This window comes from Mirounga leonina, unplaced genomic scaffold, assembly GCF_011800145.1.
Source record: "Mirounga leonina isolate KUSES-001 unplaced genomic scaffold, KU_Mleo_1.0 Mir_168, whole genome shotgun sequence".
Classification (NCBI taxonomy): domain Eukaryota; kingdom Metazoa; phylum Chordata; class Mammalia; order Carnivora; family Phocidae; genus Mirounga; species Mirounga leonina.
In genome coordinates, this window is record NW_023270426.1 from 5689092 (window position 1) to 5709402 (window position 20311).

Consider the following 20311-nt stretch of genomic DNA (forward strand, 5'->3'; position numbering starts at 1 on the left):
TATTTTATAAAATAAATTATATTGTTTGATAATTAAATTTATTGGATATGTAGCAGATAAAATAATGTTTTATTACTACACAGAGAAATATCAAATATATATGCAGTAGCCTTTAGAATTTATATAACATATTATAGCATTTAATTCAAAAAAGTTTTTTATTTTCCTTATATGAATATGTTGAATGTGATTATTAATATTAGATCAAATTCAAGCTTTTATATGACTTACAGAAATTCTCACTCATTAACTTACAGCTACAGTAGCTGCCTAGTTTTTCCTTTACATTCCTTAGTCTTCCATTCAACATGTTCCTTAAAGCTCTCTGTGAGCTCCTTAAAGAAGGGGTAGCCTTAGCTGTGCAGTCTTCCCTAAATGCCCTGCTGTAGTTTTATTTGCACACACACACACACACACATACACTTCAGTGTGTATATCTCCTTTTTCACATATTCCTAATTTTAAAATAATTTTAAAATATTATTTAGATAAATACCCTATGGCATTATGCATTCAGTAATCAGTGCACCAGTTGGTTCTCCATCTTCCTATGATACGTCTTTCTTTGATTTCTCCTAGATAGTTCCTTTATCCTTCTGTCCTCATCTTTCCCTATGTCCTTTGTCTCATTTCCCTCTTCTACACACCCCTGAACAGTGACTACTTCTGCTGAAGACAGGCAGGTTTGGAATCAGCCCTTTAACCAGACAGTTCTCCTGTTGTAATATCTGTGCAATATGGTATATATGTGTCAGATACAAATATAAAATTATTGTCTACACCCAACAAGTATCTTCCTTCCCTTGAAAAAAAATATGATTTTAAATATTCTGTGCTATAAAACAAACTTGTTTCTTTTTCTTTTCTTTTTTGGATATATATATATATAAGTAACTAGTAATGAACAGTCATCCACATATATAAAATCTGTTGTTCACCATGCAGGAAGAGTGTACCTGTTTAATTTTTATTTCTCCAGATTGATTATTGTTTTACATCCTTGCTAAATTTGTATATGAGAAATAATACCTTTTGCTTTAAATTGCATTATTTTAAAATGCTGATGAGATTGAACTTTTTCCCATTTGTTTAGTTGTGAATTATCTGTGTTAAGAACTGTGAAAGGCCTGAGATTTTTCTCTGCATTCAAGCAAACAAGTTATCTTTCTCAGTTTAATGGATGCTGTAAGAAGACACAGACTCCTGGACCAGAGGCAAAAGACAGTTTATTACTAATAGCAGAAGCAGTATCCAGGATATCAGCATTTATGCTCTGGTTTCCTCTGTTAACATTACCACAGAGTGGCAGGGAGGGGGCCAAATGATAACTGCACACAGAGTAGGTTGCATTATAGGAAAGGAACACTGAGTTTAGGGAACCTAAATCTTTTCTAATGGACATTAAGTGTACCTGCCCTTTGATCTGGAGGGAGACACCATAGGTATACAGCCATTCTGCAGAACAGACAGCAGTCAGTATGTCACTCACTGGACATTCAGAAACAGAGAGACCTGTGGAGAATTATCTCTGAGCAGTTTCATTATATCCTTTTTCCATTTATGTCTGGGGTATTCATTTTTTGTTTCAGTTCGTATTAGCATTTTACATAATGGAAATGTTAATCCTATTTTCTCTTTGTCATTTTATTTTCTCTTTTAGAGATGTACATTTTCAGTTCATAGATGTTTAAAATTTTATGTCATTTAATCTGACCAGTTCTTTTTGTTAAAGATTTATTTATTTTAAAGAGGGGTAGAGAAAGAGAGCGTGGGGGTGGAGGAGAGGGCAGAGGGAAAGAGAGAGAAAAACTGTTTTTTTAAAGACTTTATTTAAGAGAGAGAGAGAGCAAGAGAGAGCACAAAGCAGGGTGAAGGGCAGAGGGAGAAGCAGACTCCCCACTAAGCAGGGGGCCCAAGGCAGGACTTGATCCCGGGACTCTGGGATCATGATCTGAGCTAAAGGCAGACACTTAACCAACTGAGCCACCTAGGGGACCGAGAGAGAGAAACTTTAGCACACTCTGCACTGAGCCTTGATCTCACGACCCAGAGATCACAACCTGAGCTGAAACCAAGAGTCACTTAACCGACTTCATCACTCAGGTGCCCCTAATATAACCAACTTTTAATTTATGATTATTCTTTTTTTTTAAGTTTTTTTATTATTTATGATTATTCTGACATACTTTACCCACTCTTTTTCTACCCCAATACCTTTCCTTTGTGACCATTTCCCAAATTTTTTCTTGTTTAAGACTGAAAAGCTTTACATGAAAGTGATACTTATCCTATTTGAATAATGCACTGTTATTTCTTTAGTTTGATGTTCCTTATCTCCCTCACCTTTTTCTACCTTCTAGAGCTTCTATCCAACCCCTCCCTCCACATTTTGGAACTGTGCAAACGTCAGGGAGATTGTACCATACTAGCAGACTGGAGAGAGAGTGCTGGGAGAAGAAATAAAGTGGTACATGCATTACCGTTTAGAGGAGCCTTTTGTTAGATGCTCTTGAATTCTTAGAACATAAACATATCTCCAAGATCAAGCTGATAATTATTACACTCAGGATTTAATTAGTAAAATTAATTTTAAATATTCATTTGTGAAAATGCTGTCTTTTCTGTAAAAGTTTCTAGGGGCTATTTTGTAGTTTCCATTTTTAGAAGTAGTTCATATACTTGTGCTTTTTTTAAAAAAATTATGATATGATTTATTTTTCAGGCAAATAGAAACTGCATAGCAATTGCTTCAAGCCATGATGTTCAAGAACTGGATGTTTCTGGAATTCTGGCTACACAGATCTATACTTGGGTAGATGATGATGCTGAAATGGAAACCAAAGGGTACTTTTATACTTTGTTTTTAATTCAGTAACATTGTGTTAAAATGATGATATCACAGAACTATAGCTTTCAAGAGATTTTTAGAGGAATATTCCTAGATTGTAAGTATAGTGGATGCTGATATGATAAAGAGTGAAAAAGGGGTGGCAGGAGCTTTAAAAAAAGGAATTGAGGGTTAGAAGAGATTAAAGTGAGAAATAAAAAAAAAAAGAAAAAGAAAAAACAAAACACTAATTGAAAAAGATATATGCACCACTATGTTTACTGCAACATTATTTGCGTTAGCTAAGATATGGAAGCAAACTGAGTGTCCACTGACAGATGAATAGATAAGGAAAACACACACACACACACACACACACAGGAACATTACACAGCCATAAGGAAGGATGAGATAATGCTATTTGCAACAACATGGATGGACCTAAAGGGAATTATGTTAAGTTAAATAAGTCAGACTGAGAAAGAAAAATGCCATATGGTTTTACTCATATGTGGAATCTAAAAACACAATAAAGAAACAAACAAAAAAAGTGAGAGATTCTGCAGTTGTTCACATATGAAGTTACTGTCTACGAGTTAGGAGTTAAGAGCTGAAGAAAATTTTAGAGGGAAATACAAAGGCATATATTAGAGCTTTCACGTAAAGAAGAAGAAATGAAGAACTGATGGGTTGCTTTCATTCCAGCTGACGTTCTTTTGTAGATCAGAAGACTTCTTGGTTATACATGCTCGTGATGATTTAACAGCTGTGCAGGGTACAACCCCATATACACACAGCAACCCCGGCACTCCAATCAACATGCCGTGGCTCGGCAGTACACAGACTGGCAGAGGAGCATCTGTGGTATGTAGAGTGCAGCACGCTGTGCACAGGGGTGCCTGGGTGGCTCAGTCAGCTGAGCGTCCGACTCTCGATTTCAGCTCAGGCCTTGATCTCAGGGTCCTGAGTTCAGGTCCTGCATTGGGTTCCATGCTGGGCATGGAGCCTACTTACTTAAACACACACACACAAAGTAAAAATACTGTGTTTAAATGTCTTTTTTCCCCCTCTAGTTTAATAAAGGATGATTTAAACATTTTTTAAAAATTCTTAACTTTTTATTAGGTCAGACTTGCTGGAAATTATAAATTTAGATTGTGAAGAATAATATGTTTTCATATGAAAAAAATATGACATTTTAAATAATTTAAAATACATTATTTGCAACCTGCTGTTACAAATCAGGCATCAGCAAGCTATGGTCTGTGGGTCAAACTATTTTTGTATAAACGTGCTTGAGAATAGTGTTTACATTTTTCAGTGGTAGAAAAAAAAAGTCGAATGGTATTTTGTGACACATGAAAATTATATCAAATTCAGATTTCATTATCTAGAAGTAAGTTTTATTGGAACATAGCCACAGTCATTTGTTTATATTTTGTCTGAGGATCTTCTTGAGCCCTGATTAAGATGTGATCCATGTTTATCCCTCAATGAGATTCTTTTATTAATACTTAATGATACATGGAGTCAGAGAAACCCAGGACCAGTAATTCTTTCTGGCTTTCTGGTGGTGTGGTTATTTTCTTTAAAAACTTACTGATATTATCATCTTTTAAAGGGAAACTTAAAGAGAATATACAAAATATATAAAAAGAAATGATAGGCAGTTTTTCCAACTCCAGTTTCGGAGAATACAATGCCCTTCTTCCTGTCACAGATTTCTTGCTGGTCTCTGCTTCCACACTTGCTCCCTGTGTTCTGGATACAGCGGCCAGAGTTGCTCTTTTTTAGAGCATCATTGAGGTTGTCACTCCATTGTTTAAGACTTTCGGATTTCCCAGTACAACTTTAAAAAAACAAGTCCTTCAGGTGGCCTCTCCAGTCTCTACTGTGATTTAACCCCTGGCAACCTCTGCAGCCTCATCTCTCTTCATTCTGTACTTGATTCGCTTTGCTCTAATTACAGTGGCCCTCTTTCTCTCTCTCAGACACATCAAGCTCCATTGCCCTGTCAGAGCCTTTGCCTTGCTTTCTGCTTCAGACGTTCTTCTTTTACCATTCAGATCTCAACTCAGGTTCCCAGGGATTTCCCTTGCTTCTCTAGTGAAGGCATCTGTCCCTCCCTACTCTATCCATAGTCAGTCTATATGTCATATTATCGCCCATTTTATCATCTTTAATGGCCTGTATCAGTTTGTCTTTTTTATTTTTTTTTAAAGATTTTATTTATTTATTTGAGAGAGAGAGAATGAGAAGAGAGAGAGAGCACATGAGAGGGGGGAGGGTCAGAGGGAGAAGCAGACTCCCTGCTGAGGAGGGAGCCTGATGGCGGGACTCCATCCCGGGACTCCAGGATCATGACCTGAGCCAAAGGCAGTCGCTTAACCAACTGAGCCACCCAGGCGCCCAGTTTTGTCTTTTTTAATGTACTCTGTAATGTAAACTCTGTGAGAGATTGTTATGCCTGCCTTAGACACTGATGATCTCTAACTAGAATGGCGTTTGGCATATAGTCAGTGCTCAAAAAATTCTTGTTTTTACTACAAAGCATTATAATACAGAAATATACCTTTGTCATTCTTGTTAGGATGGAATTTTCTTTCTATCTACATCTTAGAAGGACCGCTTTTTTTTTTTTTAAGATTTTATTTATTTATTTGACAGAGACACAGCGAGAGAGGGAACACAAGCAGGGAGAGTGGGAGAGGGAGAAGCAGGCTTCCCGCAGAGCAGGGAGCCCAATGCGGGGCTCGATCCCAGCACCCTGGGGTCATGACCTGAGCTGAAGGCAGACGCTTAACGATGGAGCCACCCAGGCGCCCCAGAAGGACCTCTTTTTAGAGGGGATCATTGTGATTTGTTAGCATAATTAATCTAATTGGTCCCACTCCGTCCTCAAGAAAAAGACACCAGTATAATCAGGTGATTCTCTTTTATAAGGATCTTCTAAAGTAAGTTATGATTTTTTTCCTTTATAATGTTCTGCATATGCTGTTAGAAATTTTATTAAACCTGTGTTTATGTATTTTTTTGTTAATGGTTTTACTTTGATACTTTAGTCAGAAAGAAAAGTAAAAGAATAGGAATATTTAGGCATTTCTTTAATTAAAAAGGAACGTAAGATTTCAACAAGTTTGCTAAACGTAACATTCAGCAAGTTTTCTTTTTTTTTTTTTGTGGAGAATTAATGAAATATTTTCTTAATTCTGTTGCTTTTGTTTTCTAACAAAAAAGAATACTTGTTATGACCAACTTCTGTTTTGCAGTATAATTACAACCATAACCATCTTTCATTGTTTCTGTCCTTCACCGCTTCTGCTAGCCTGCTCTCTTCCTCCCTACCCAATCCCCACTTAACTCACAACTTTAGTCTAATGGACAATTTAAAATCCACAAGAACAACAACAACAAATCTACTCAGGATTGATGCTACAAACTTAGGATAACATAATTGTAGTTATGGTGCTGTATAAATAGGAATTGTTCTATTAATTAAAATTCTCTTTAATTTTACATATTCTTATTTGACAGGCTACTTAAATCATTGAAAATATGGGGCGCCTGGGTGGCTCAGTTGGTTAAGCGACTGCCTTCGGCTCAGGTCATGATCCTGGAGTCCTGGGATCGAGTCCCGCATCAGGCTCCCTGCTCGGCAGGGAGTCTGCTTCTCCCTCTGACCCTCCTCCCTCTCATGCTCTCTGTCTCTCATTCTCTCTGTCTCAAATAAAAAATAAATAAAATCTTTAAAAAAAAAAATTAAAAAAAAATCATTGAAAATATGATTTAAAAATGGTTGTATAAACAGTTCCACACTACCAATTAAAAATTTATACAATTTTCTGTTTACCTCTTTTTTTTTTTTTTCACATGCTTCTGCCTGTCTTTTTAACCTTATACTATTCAGGATTATTCCAATAAAATTAATGGGATCAGAAAAGAATTGGCAAGAAAGGAGGTAAGACTAAATTCTCAAGGTGAATTTGTTCTTAGAGCCTAGTCAGTGATGCAGAAAATGTATGTGCACTTAAACATAAGAGAGCTGAGCTATTAAATTTAATTTCTGTTACTACATTTAGTATTTTTAGCACCCACAATGGTAGTTAGGAATCACATAAAAGTAAATAAATAAATGTTATTTGAATTTTCTGTCACATTTTGTGTTTTTAATACTACTTTTTGTAACTATAGACGAATGATTTTTCTTTGTTAACAGATGATTAAGAAAGCTATTAATAATGTCAGAAGAATGACTTCTCATCCAACTCTTCCTTACTGTAAGTTGATAATAATTAGCCAGTGTTCTAAGGAATTTAAAGCAGGTTTTTAGTTTCACTTGAAAGGTAGTCAACTATTTTACTTTTTTTTGTAGAGAATGTCTGCTAGCAAATAAAATCTTCATTTCAAATTTGGATAACAATAGAAAAAGAAATTTTCCTGAATTAATAGAGAAGGCTAACTTGATGCAGTAACTCTTCACTATGTTGACTGCCTATTTCTAAGTTAGAACATTTTATTTTTTAACATTTTTGGACTCTTTGCACAATTATAAGTTACAGTCATAATTAATTGTTTTAATAATTGGATCACTCCAACAATCTTTTATTACATAGATCAGAACCCTATCTTGGTCATTTATTGCCTCATTATAGTCACTTTGTATTTTATTAATATTTTGTCAGTTTGCCTTTTATCAGACACACTAATGGTTAATATTCCTGGGAATCTCAAAAGTTTTCTCCTTTAACAAGGAACTTAACTAATGGGGAATTTATTTGGATGTATTGAAGCAGAGAAAAAATAAAAAAGACAACTTTAAATATACTTTTGGGTTGGAATCAGTATTCATATTGGCATCTCAGTATTCAGGTTTTTTTAATATGATTTTTAAGTTGTGCCTGTCATCAAGTTGTCCTACCACACAGTAATAAGCGCAGTGCCTGTTAATTAAAAAATATTCATGTTCCTTCAATTTCATAACATATAAAAAACTTACACTACTTTTATAATGAGAGATAATCTGATAGAATACATTTGACAAAACCAGTGTTCTTTTCTTCTTCACTGTCCTAAGTACTACAAGCAGCTATCATCAAAATTGCGTACCAGTGTCCAAGAGAAGGGTTCAAGAGAACCATATATTTAAAATGAAGAGAGGGTAACTTCCATTACTTACACTAAAGGTGTGAAATAATGTAAAAATTAATGTAAAAATTTATCAATGTTTTTACTACATTGAATACCATATTACTACTGATAATTATACTTAACATAAATTGAGTCGTCCGTGTTAAGCATATTTCTAAATGATTTATATGGATTATCTCGTTTACTATTCATAGCTGTCCATTAACTTGCATATCATTATTCCCCTTTTACAGGACAATTTGAAATGGGCTCGGAGATTAATTAAGATGCCTAGTATCACAAAATTAGTAAATGGCAAAGTGATGAATTAATAATTATTCAGCTTGTTCACATTCCTCAGTGAAACATACAACACATTTGAGCTATCCAATCGATCAGAATAACTATTAGAAGTGATTTTTTTCTTTACCATGCATGATATTCAAGACTTTCTACAGTCTTTTTTTTTCCAGAGAAAATGTATAAGTTTAAACATTAATAGTTTAAAGGCTGATAAGAATTGGCTCTTTAGTTCACCCAGGAATTTGTTTACTGGTTATTATATAACACTGAGATAATTTCAGAAGAAAATAAAATTTACGGAGGTCTGATTTAATTGCTTCTGTTGTGTAGTGTGAGGGTATATTCTTAGTCAAATGAATGTACATCATAAAACTGTTTTTAAGATTAAAAACACTCAAACAAAATTTCATAAAGGTAAGTTCATGTAAATTGACTGTGATTCATTTCAAAAGTGTTTCTTTCATAAAGCTTTTCACTTGGATTCAAAAATAAACCTTCCAAAGACTACTGCAATAAATTTGCCGTTTTTGCCCTTCATAATGCAGATCTGACAGGAGCTCAAGATGGAAGTGTCAGAATGTTTGAATGGGGCCATTCTCAACAAATAACCTGTTTTCGATCTGGTGGCAATTCAAGAGTTACGAGAATGAGATTTAACTACCAAGGAAATAAGGTAGTATATAAAAATATAAATGGGAATATGGTTTGATTATGTTAGAAGTTTATAAATGTAACTAGTCTGTGTTTCTGAAGAGAACAGCTCAGTGAGCTAAGGATAAAGTATTAATCTATCTGAAGTCTTTCTTATAAAAGTCTTTTCAAAGAACACTTACATTCATTTCATTCTTTCTCGAATGACATTTTGTGTATGCTTGGGTGTGTTGTGTGTATATATGTGTATATATCCATTAAAATTCACTTAAATGATGTTAAGGACCAAATGATTATAGGACCACCATATATTACACATTTTTGATTAAATATTTCTACTTTCTTTGTCCTCTGGAACCTACTCAAAGTATGGTCAATTAGCAAGTAAAATCTGGGAGCTTATTAAAAACGCAGATTATTGTGCTCAGTTCTGCAGCACATATACTAAAATTGGGACGATACAGAGAAGATTAGCATGGCCCCTGCGCAAGGATGACACACAAATTTGTAAAGTGTTCCATATTTAAAAAAAAAAAATGCAGATTATTACCTCTACTGCAGACCTGCTGAGTCACCATCTGCATTTTAACCAGATACTTTTGTGATTTTGTACATACATTAAACATTCTGAGGGCTGGTCTAGAACAGGGCATCAACAAATCATGGCCTACCTACATTTTATTTGTAAATAAAGTTTTACTAGAACACAGCTACCTCACTCATTATTTGTTTTCTTTAATTACCTTTCCACTACAACAGCAGAGTTCAAGAAAGCAAAGACTTTATAGACGGCAGGCCTAAAATATTTACTATATGACCCTTTAAGAAACAGTTTTTCAACCCTCCTCTAGAATATCCCTTACTGTCTTCACTTCCCATAGTCCTGTTTTCCTCAGACTGCCTCTCTGCCCCCCTAGTGTCTCACTGTCACTTTAAACAACAGGTACAGGGGAAACCAGCCTGCTCTTTTGTCTTCAGAGCTGTTTCACTAAAAAGACATGGCACCCTCCCAGGTGGTCCGTCTTGCCTTGCCTTTTCTCTCGACTTCCAAACCTTCACCTCTCCTCGTGTGTTGTTTGTATCTTGGTGTGCTGCATCCTCGTTGCCTACCACATTTATCACTTAGCTGTGTTACCATTTCACTAAAGTTAATGGTAATTTTTCTCGTAGCTATGAAACAAACTTTTGAGAGCATATGGTTTCTATTAAGAATTGGCAACATTCTTTGCTCCTTAAGGGATAATTGAGGGGACTTAATCTAAAAGCTTTTAGAGTTCTACTGTAATTTCAGCTGTGTAACATACACTTTAGTGCTCATGCTTTTCTACTTTGGTTGTCAACATTGCTCCTAAGCTAGGCTCTGTACCTCAACTCTTACCTTTCTAATGTATTCTTCATGTTGCCAGTACAGTTATATAACAACAAATAATATAGTTGTATAACCACATTGTAAGGGAAGATCACATTATTGTTCTTTCCAAGAGCCCTTCAAGCCTCCTCATTGTATCTAGAAGCCCATATTTTTTGGCATGGCATTCAGTGCCTTCTGTAGTCTGAATTATTTTATAGACTTAACACTCACTATAGCCTTCCATATATACTATTTTAAGGCACAAAAAACTATTCTTCATTACCTGCCCAAGTATATTTAACAGGCAGTCAACTTACTGTCCATTCACCATAGGCATGATGGAGCCAAATAGCACAACATCTAAGCAAGCTATTTCCCTTAGTGTAGGGAGGCCTGCTATGGTAAATAGAACAGAGGACAGTAATGCTGGTCAGTTTGTCAATTATGAACAGAAATGGGCTGCCAACAGTTACTGAGCCTAAAAAGAGGCATTAAGCAGGATAAATGACCTATGAGGAACAGTTCCTCAGATTCAGGAAGATACTGCATTCTAAAATAAAAATAAGCTACTATGAAGTAAAGGCAGAAGAACAGGAAAGAATTCTTGGAAATTTAAAATGTGTGATTCCCAAAATTGGGAACAAATTCAGACTAGACCCAGGAAAATTTATAAAAGACATTAAAAAGGTATTTCAGAAGAAGGAAGAAAATGATGGAATAGAAGGAAGCACTATATTCAGAGGAATTATTAGAATAAAAATATTCCCAAAACAAAAATAGAATTTTTGAAAAGAACCTACCAAGTACTAGGCAGAAGTGTTGAGAAACCTCACATGCTTAGACACATCCTGATTATTTGATTTTTGTTTTTTTAACCCAAGAATAAAGAGAGCTTCTAGGAAGGGGTGGGGGTAAAATGATTACTTAGAACCTCTCCACCCCTTCTCTCTAAAATTAATGGCATTCGCCTACTCAAAAATAAAGATTACACATAGGAAAGCAATATTCACAGAATTCTGATGGACAATGACTGGGAATTAGGTGTCATTATCTGTCCAAACAGTCATTCAAATTTGATGAAAAACATATTAAAAAATATATTTTTAACTGTGCAGAGACTTAACACATTCCATATATCCTTTCTGAACACCATATGTAGGTCTTCTCCAGAAAACAGGATAAATCACAAAAAGGATAGACCTTGGGAAAATATCTATAACAAATATAGTAAACAATGAGTTAATGTTTCTGATATTTGCCTTATCCAAATTTTTTAAAAGACAACTTAATAGAGAAGTAGATAAAGGATATGATCAGGTCAGTTTACAAAGCAACTATGCATGGCCAACAATCCTGACCAATAATTGAAGAAATGCACGTTAAAATTTTTCTATATACCAACAAATATTTAAAATTTTAGTAATAAGCAGTGTTGACTAGTGTGTAAGAAAAATGGGTATATAAATTGATATTACCACTTAGGATTAAATTTTAGCTTCACCTGCCAATGTTAAATGATGCCATTTGACAAAGCTTTCCCATTTCTAGATATCTATCCTACATAAATACTCAAAGGTTTGTAGAATATAAAAATATTTATTTATTTTAAAGATTTTATTTATTAGGGAGAGAGAGTGAGAGAGAGAGTGAGTGAGCGAGAGAAAAAGAGACACAAGCGGGGATGGGGGGAGAGGCAGAGGGAGAAGCAGACTCTCCCACTGAGCAGGGAGCCCAACACGGGGCTCGATCCCTAGACCCTGAGATCATGACCTGAGCCAAAGGCAGACGCTTAACCAACTGAGCCACCCAGGCGCCCCTGTACCAGAATATTTAAAGCAACGCTTTGTAATAGGGAAAAATGGAAACTCTCTATAAGGAACAAGTTTTCAAAAAAGTTATAATACAACCATATAGTGTAATACTACACGGCACAAGATTGAAGTAGATTAAATGTACTGATATGAAAAGATGGCTGTAATAGGTAAAAAATGTAATTGTGGAACTGTGTATTTATTGTGATTCTCATTTTTTTAAAAACACTGTATCAATGTTTGACTATTCATAGAACAAATTTGAAATGGAACACATCAAATTGTTAATAGTTGCTAGATCTGGAGATGGGAGAGGGCAGGAGTCCAAAGTAGACATTTGTTTTATTTTATAAACTATATAAGTATATGTTATTTTTGTAATCTAAGGAAAAAAATGCTTAGTCTTACTCATCCTTTTATATCTGTAACATATACTCCGTCATTGGATAATTTTGACATTTTCTCAATCAGATTACTCTGAGTTCCCATAGTGGGAATTCTTTTACTGTAACAATCTTTTCATTTTACTTTCCACTCTTGTTGACACATTTTTCTTATATATATCTGGAAATCCTTATTTTTTTCTTTGTCGTAATGACAGTTTGCTATCTTATATATACTAAACGTTAGTTGCAAGACTTAATGTGTAAATCCAGTATCCTATTTGTTGAGTACTTTTGGAGAATATATAGACTCTGCTTTTGGTTAGTATAATAAAATGTGTGTCTGATGTTTGTTTCTTCTGTCTCACCTGGAGTTTTTTTAAGCAGCAGCTAAATGTTTTTCTGGACTAAATCCATGCAAAGGTGAAGTAAAAGTCAATTTATCAATTAAATATTTAAGATAAAAATATGAGATTCACAGTGAAAGTATGGGTTGATACGTGCTTTTGTATTAGTATTAGATACTTAAAAATTTTTTTTTCTCTAAGTTTGGAATAGTTGATGCTGATGGATATTTAAGTTTATATCAAACAAACTGGAAATGTTGCCCAATAACTGGAAGCATGCCTAAGCCATACCTGGTAAGCCAAAAATTCTTACCTTTAAACTTTTTAGAATTTTTATTTTATTTTATTTTTGTTATTTTTGAGAGAGAGAGAGAGTCAGGGGAAGGGCAAGGGGAGAGAGAGAATCCCAAGCAGGCTTCATGCCCAGCATAGAGCCCTGCATGGGGCTCAGTGTCACAACCCGAGATCACAACCTGAGCCGAAATCTAGAGTGGGACACTGAAGTGACGGAGCCCCCTAGATAGCCCTTGAATTTTTATTTTTAAGAAATCAAGAATATATATTTGAGGCAATAAATATTAAAGCCAAAAAGTAAAATCTATGTAGTTCTGTGTATTCAGTCACTTTACTATAAGCTACTGTCCTTGTGTTATGTGAAAATTAGTCTGTGAGGTATAAAATTTCTTAGTCTCTGGTAACTTGGAAAATTAACCTGTATCGAAGAAACATGGTACCTCCAGAGCAACGTGTGGGTTACTCAAGCCCTTTTCCAGCCTCACTAAGCTACAGTGGGGATTATACCTAAAAAGAATGATCAACAGACCACGCATCTGGTGTTTTTCTTTTTTTTTTGCGTTTAGCCCTTATGAACAAAGTAGAAAGGATATGCTGTAGCTGGCACAATTATTTTCTTGTCCATGTCTTTTTTTTTTTTTTTTAAGATTTTATTTATTTATTTATTTGAGAGAGAGCAGGGAGAGGAGCAGAGGGAGAGGGACAAGCAAACTCCACGCTGAGTGCAGAGCCCAACATGGGGCTCTCTATCTCACAACCCTGAAATCATGACCCAAGTGGAAATCCAGAGTCAGAACTCAAGTGACTGAGCCACCCAGGTGCCCCTTGCCCATGTCTTTTTAAAAAAAAAAAAATTGATACATCTCTATACGGGACTGCACAAGCTTAATGAACCTTCTACAGCTTCATAGAACACTGAGTTTGTATTTAATATATTCTTTAATGAAGCCCTTCATAGGACTAAGCAATACCTATTAGGAAAATATTAAGAATATGAGTTAAGGGACGCCTGGGTGGCTCAGTTGGTTAAGCGACTGCCTTCGGCACAGGTCATGATCCTGGAGTCCCGGGATCGAGTCCCGCATCAGGCTCCCTGTTTGGCAGGGAGTCTGCTTCTCCCTCTGACCCTCCTCCCTCTCATGCTCTCTGTCTCTCATTCTCTCTCTCTCAAATAAACAAATAAAATCTTTAAAAAAAAAAAAAAAGAATATGAGTTAAGATTCTGGTAATTCACTCAAGGTTAAATTCTGGAATATAGTACTGATCTAAGTGAAAGTAAGCAAGGGGAGGGTTGGTGAGGGTACTTTGAAAGCATATTTTTCCTCATATTTTTATTAAGCCAATGGATTTAAATATATGTTTATGTTCCCTTAGGGGCTGACTTTTTTATTGTTGTTTAAGCTCTAAAAAGATAAATTGGATTGAAAATGTACATTATTGGTTTTGTGGGGTTAAAGTATATTTTGTTTGTTTTAAGGACGTATCTAGCCCAGCTCCAGTGGTAGTCAGGGGAAACGGGGAAGTGACTCAAAAGAAAAATCTTATGTGATGATTTTGACATACTTAAAAAAAAAAAATCTTTTTTTTTTTTTTTTGAAGAGAAACATTTGAACAAATATAGCTTGGAAGTCTTTGTAATAGACTAAACTTTTCATATTAAGTTACTGTTTGATGGAGTATTCAGAAATATTGTAAATTTTCTAGTTTTGTTGACTTAATAATATGTTTTTATTCCCATATTTGAAAAATTATTTAACGATGAGAGACTCTTAACTATAGGAAACAAACTGAGGATTGCTGTAGGGGAGGTGGGTAGGGCGATGGGAAACTGGGGGATGGGCATTAAGGAGGGCACGTGATGTGATCAGCACTGGGTGTTAAATACAACTGATAAATTACTGAACATCTGAAACAAATGATATACTATATGTTGGCTAATTGAATTTAAATTAAAAAAAGAAAAAAATTATGAGTTTAAACATTTCTGAAAATAAATAATTTAGTCCGAGATAATCTAAAATTCTAGTTTTTCTAAGAAAAAAAATTTCACAAATATCTAAGAGAAATATTTAACATTTAACCTCCTTTTGTTTTCTTTTGAACTTTTAGATAAACAAAAGCATAGGGTCTTGTAAAGTCTTACAATGCATATGGTTCAGGGAAAGTGTGTGAGAGAAAGAGAAAAAGAGAAGAGGCAAAACAAGTGTTGCAAAATGTTCAAAATTGGTGAATCTGTATAAATGGTGTATGAGAATTCTCTGTATTACTCTTGAAACTTGTCTAAAGTTTGGCAGGGGAGACTAAATCAGCTTAAGTAAGCCACAAATTACATGATCCCTTTTTGATTAGTGCATCTACTTGGTTTTAAAATTGCTAGTGACAGCAGTAACATTTGTTTGTTTCTAACTGTTCCAGACTTGGCAGTGTCACAACAAAACAGCCAATGATTTTGTCTTTGTTAGTTCCTCCTCTTTGATAGCTACAGCTGGTCTTTCAACTGACAATAGGTAAGAGATTATAACTGAAATGTAAGTGTGCATCTGTATAGCTGAACTTTTTTATTTGCTTTATATTTTTGTGTCTCAAGAATGTTTTCACAGTTATGCTTTTCAATATTTTTATTGTAAAAACTTGTTTCTTAGAGCAGTTTTAGTGTTTTAATTGTAAAGCTAGGGAAATTCTGGTGGCATTAAAAACAAAATCCATTCCTTCTGTATTATTAATATTCTAATGTTAAGACTTTAGGAGAAAAGGATTTGATAGTGAAATTAATTTTTCTCCATATTATTCCTTATGTGTTAAGAAAGCTTGAGGCAAAAAAAAAAATAACTATTATTTATTGGTCCACCTTCCTCATTAATCCTCATGGTGGCTCTATTAGGTTAAGGTATTATTAGCATTTCATGATAAGAAAACTAGAAACTCAAAAGACTTTTTAGTTGAACAGGAGCTAGTGACTGGCAGCCTATTGCCATCTCCCCTAAAACCTTAAATATGTGAGAAGATGTCTCCTCCTGCCTCAATCTCCACAACCCCCTGTTTCACTTCCCTCATGTAGTGGAATTCTGAGTAAATGACTGCTCTTACTTCTGAGCAAATGCCTACTGAGGTTGCTGAACTTTTCTATTTATCTGTGAGGCCTTACTTTGTACTAGAAATCGGACTGTAGGAATATGGAGTCTTCAGCCCATCTTGCATAGAAATTCTTACATATATTGGTGCGTCCTTTGCAACTCATAGAAAGGAGTAAAAGCTACTCCCATTCATAGCAGAAATAAGTTTTTTATGTGCTCCGAAAAATTCAGTGTATCCTGCTATTTGTGTATGTCAGTCCCTCTGTTAGATTAGAGAATCAAGAGATACAAAAAGTAGTTTCTGCATTCAGGCTTTATATAGTATTTGTAAATACATGTCAGTCTAAAGTTACTCAGTTTTTTAAGTTAGTAGTTTTTTAAATTTTGTGTGAAAATCAATCATGCATAAATATATTGACTACTTGTATTTGGATCTTTTATAAATTTAAGAACTTTTTGTGAGAGCAAGGTTCAAAGGTTATGTAACGATACGAGACAAGTTTACTTTTTATTGTTAAAATTTTGTGTCATTCAAGAAGTAATTTTTTTTTTCAGGAACATATGTTTGTGGGATACTCTCGTAGCACCTGCCAATAGTTTAGTCCATGGTAAGTTTTGAAAGCATTTTGTAAGTTTTGGAAGTCAAGAAATTCATAAACTAAAAGAATTTTTCAATGGATTTGTCTTTAGTGAAACGTATTTATTAGCCTTTGAGGTTTATTTTGCCCACAGTGGCACAGAGTTTGAAAGCAGAAAAATGCAATATATAGAATTAACTCTTTACTATGAAGGACAGTAGTAGAACATAGATAATATAAAAATCATGTTTTTACTTTGGATCTGATAGCCACTCCTATTCTGCATTGTACTGGGAGTCCTAACAAATGCAATAAGACAAAAAGAATTAAAAGATATTCATTTGGGAGAGAAGTAATAAAACTGCCTTCATTCACAGATGACATAATTATATAGAAAATCTTAAAGAATCTACAAAAGAAACCCAAAATATTTTAAATAGGAATTTTTGGAACTAACACACAAGTGTAGTTGAATCATGGGATTCCAGGTCAACATACTAAAAATCATTTGCTTTTATATATACTAGCAACAAACAATTGGGATTTGAAATTTTAAAAAAATCACTATTTATAATAGCATCCAAACTAATGAAGTACTGAGGTATAAATCTAACAAAATATGTATAACCTCTGTTGGTGAAAACTATAGAAAAAAGATAAAAGAAATCAAAGATCTAAATAAATGGAGAGCTAGTCCGCATCCATTGTTGCTATCCAATGTTAAGATGTCCCTGCCTTCCAACTTTACAGATTAAATGCAATCCTAATCACAGTCTCAGCAAACTGTGTTGTCTGTATCAACAAACCGGTTCTAAAAGTTCCTATAGAGAGGCAGCAGACCTAGAATACTGGATTCTGAAGAAAAACAAAGAACTCGTACTACCTGATTTCAGGACTTTAAAACTACAGTAATAAAAGACATTATGAGTTAAGAAGAGACACAGATCATGGAACAGAAACTGTAACCCTTCTAGAAGGAAATACAGGAGAAAATCTGGGCAACCTTGGGTTTAGTCATGAGTTTTTAGATACAACATCTACAGCACAATCCAAGACTTGAAAAAATTACCCTCTTCTCAGTGTCTAAATGGCAAGTAAGCATATGAATAGGTGCTTAACATCGGTAGTCATTAGGTAAATGGAAACTAAATTCACCATAAGATACTACTCTATACCCTAAAATGGCCAAAATCAGTGATTCTAGAATCCCAAGTATTGGTGAGGATGTAGAGAACCTGGAACCCTAATGATTGCTGACAGAGTATAAAATGGTACAGCTGCTTTGGAAAACTGACTGGCAGTTTCTAACAAAGTTAATCATGTACCTATATATATGCCCAAGAGAAATGAAAACACATGTCCACAAAAAGATTGTATAGGAACGTTGTTAGCAGCTTTATTTATAATAGCCAAAAACTAGAAACAATGCAAATATGTCCAACAGGAACCTGGTCTATTTATGTAATAGAATACTATTAAGCAATTAAAAAGGGCATGGCCTACTGATACATGGGACAATATTCATTAACCTCTAAAACATTATGTTGAAGGAAAAGAAGCCAGGCACAATAGAGTATATACCATAAAATTCCATTTATGTGAATTTCAAGAACAAGTAAACCTAATCAGATAGAAATCAGAATAGTGATTGCCTTTGTGGGAGAGGAGGGTTGACTACAGAGAGGCATGAGGGAACTTTCTGGGATGATGACAGCATTCTGTGTCTTGACCTGAGTGATGGTTACACAGATGTCTCCATTCGTCAAAGCTCATCAACGGTGTACACGTAGAATTTCTGCATTTTACTCTGTGTTCATTATATCTCAAAGTACTGGTAAAACTCAAAAAACCCTTCTCTATAATTTTTTCTTCAGATTCTTACAATAAGTATATTGAGTACTTAGCCAGGCACTCTACATGTTTTGAATATATTAACTAATTTAGTCCTCACGAAAACCTATTAGGCAGGCTGGATTATCTTTTTTTACAAATGATGAAACTGAGACTTATATTTAAAAAAAAAAAAAATTCACCTAAGGTATACATTTAAACCCATGCAAAAAATCAAGATTTAAATCTTGACATTCTAACTCCCAAATCTTCATTCTTCATCTTTATGCCATATTAGCTTTGAGCTATTTACAGACTTTTTTTTCCCTAAGATTTGTTAGGCTGGACTTTTTTTTTTTTTAAGAAAAAAATATTCATTGTATATATGTATTTCTGATACTTATATTGGTATGTCTTCAAGTTCACCAGTTTGGGGTTTGTTTGTTTTATGGCATTGTTTAATCTGCTCTTAATCCGATGCAGTATATTTTTCACTTGAATATTATAGTGTTTTTTTTTTTAAATGATTTTATTTATTTATTTGACAGAGAGAGACACAGCGAGAGAGGGAACACAAGCAAGGGGGAGTGGGAGAGGGAGAAGCGGGCTTCCCGCCGAGCAGGGAGCCCGATGCGGGGCTCGATCCCAGGACCCTGGGATCATGACCTGAGCCGAAGGCAGACGCTCAACCGACTGAGCCACCCAGGCGCCCCTGAATATTATAGTTTTTAATCTCAGGACCTTTTATTTGTATCTTTCATGTCTCCTCTTAACAAGCTCAGTCTTTCATCGAGCTTCTTGAACGTAGGGAATACAGTTATAATGACTTTTAGTTTCTTTATCTACTAATTCTATCATCTGTATAATTTCTAGGTTGATTTCAGATTTTCTTCTTATGGATTGTATTTTCTATGCCTGTTAATTTTTATTAGATGCCGGCATTATGAATCTTACCTACTTCTGAGGCAAACCCTTCTGAGTATTCTGTGCCTTGTGAATTACAAGGTTTTCCACTATGGCTGGTGGGAATAGGAACCCAGACCAATTGGGGTCCCCTTGTGCCATGGCCAGAAAACACTCGGTAGTCAATAAACAGGGGCAGTAGTATGGCTCACCCAAGTTTGCTTCCCATCTCTTAGAGATCATTTTCTCTTTGCTTGATGTCCAGTGTCTCAAACCATTGTTTCCTATATATCATTTTTTAAATTGAATCTGGTAATCTATCATTCTACCTTGGCCAGAAGCCAGAAGTCTGTTTATTTAACCATTAAATGGCTTTTCCTTTTCTATTTTATTTTATTTTATTTTATTTTATATTATTTCATTTTTTAGCTTTTACATGCCATGATAGTGGAGCTACTGTTTTAGCATATGCTCCAAAGCATCAGCTGCTAATATCAGGTGGCAGAAAAGGCTTTACATGTGCATTTGACCTTCGGCAACGACAGCAGAGGCAGCTTTTCCAGAGCCATGATTCTCCTGTTAAAGCCATCGCTATTGATCCGACGGAAGAGTACTTTGTTACAGGATCTGCTGAAGGCAACATAAAGGTAAATACAGTAATGCCACGGTATCTACAAAATGAAAAGAAATCTTCAGAAACCTTAAGTCTTTAATCATACTGAGGATACCAGTCTATTTAAATAATAGAAATATTAACTCCTACTTGTGGTCAACATGTTAGTTGCTATTTAATAAACCTTTTAATGAATGAAATGATGTTTAACTTGAAACT

General features: G+C 34.8%; 1 protein-coding gene and 1 non-coding gene across 7 annotated transcripts in view; both read left to right on the top strand.

Annotated features, from left to right (window-relative positions):
* The window catches only part of DMXL1 (Dmx like 1), a 134396-nt gene that overhangs the window by 110080 nt on the left and 4005 nt on the right, over window positions 1–20311 (top strand). For 3 of the 6 annotated variants that reach the window (XM_035013968.1, XM_035013970.1, XM_035013974.1), the window contains 9 exons: window positions 2723–2844; window positions 3550–3691; window positions 6735–6785; window positions 7044–7104; window positions 8803–8930; window positions 13002–13094; window positions 15510–15601; window positions 16724–16776; window positions 19909–20126. In XM_035013968.1, the coding sequence (XP_034869859.1) occupies window positions 2723–2844; window positions 3550–3691; window positions 6735–6785; window positions 7044–7104; window positions 8803–8930; window positions 13002–13094; window positions 15510–15601; window positions 16724–16776; window positions 19909–20126 (960 nt within the window). Of the gene's footprint in view, window positions 1–1093; window positions 1214–2722; window positions 2845–3549; window positions 3692–6734; window positions 6786–7043; window positions 7105–8802; window positions 8931–13001; window positions 13095–15509; window positions 15602–16723; window positions 16777–19908; window positions 20127–20311 lie in introns of those variants that run through there. The other 3 variants (XM_035013969.1, XM_035013971.1, XM_035013973.1) reach the window with 2 other exon arrangements.
* Window positions 9329–9435, top strand: LOC118017268. Its single transcript, XR_004681105.1, has one exon. It is a non-coding gene; the product is annotated as a U6 spliceosomal RNA (small nuclear RNA).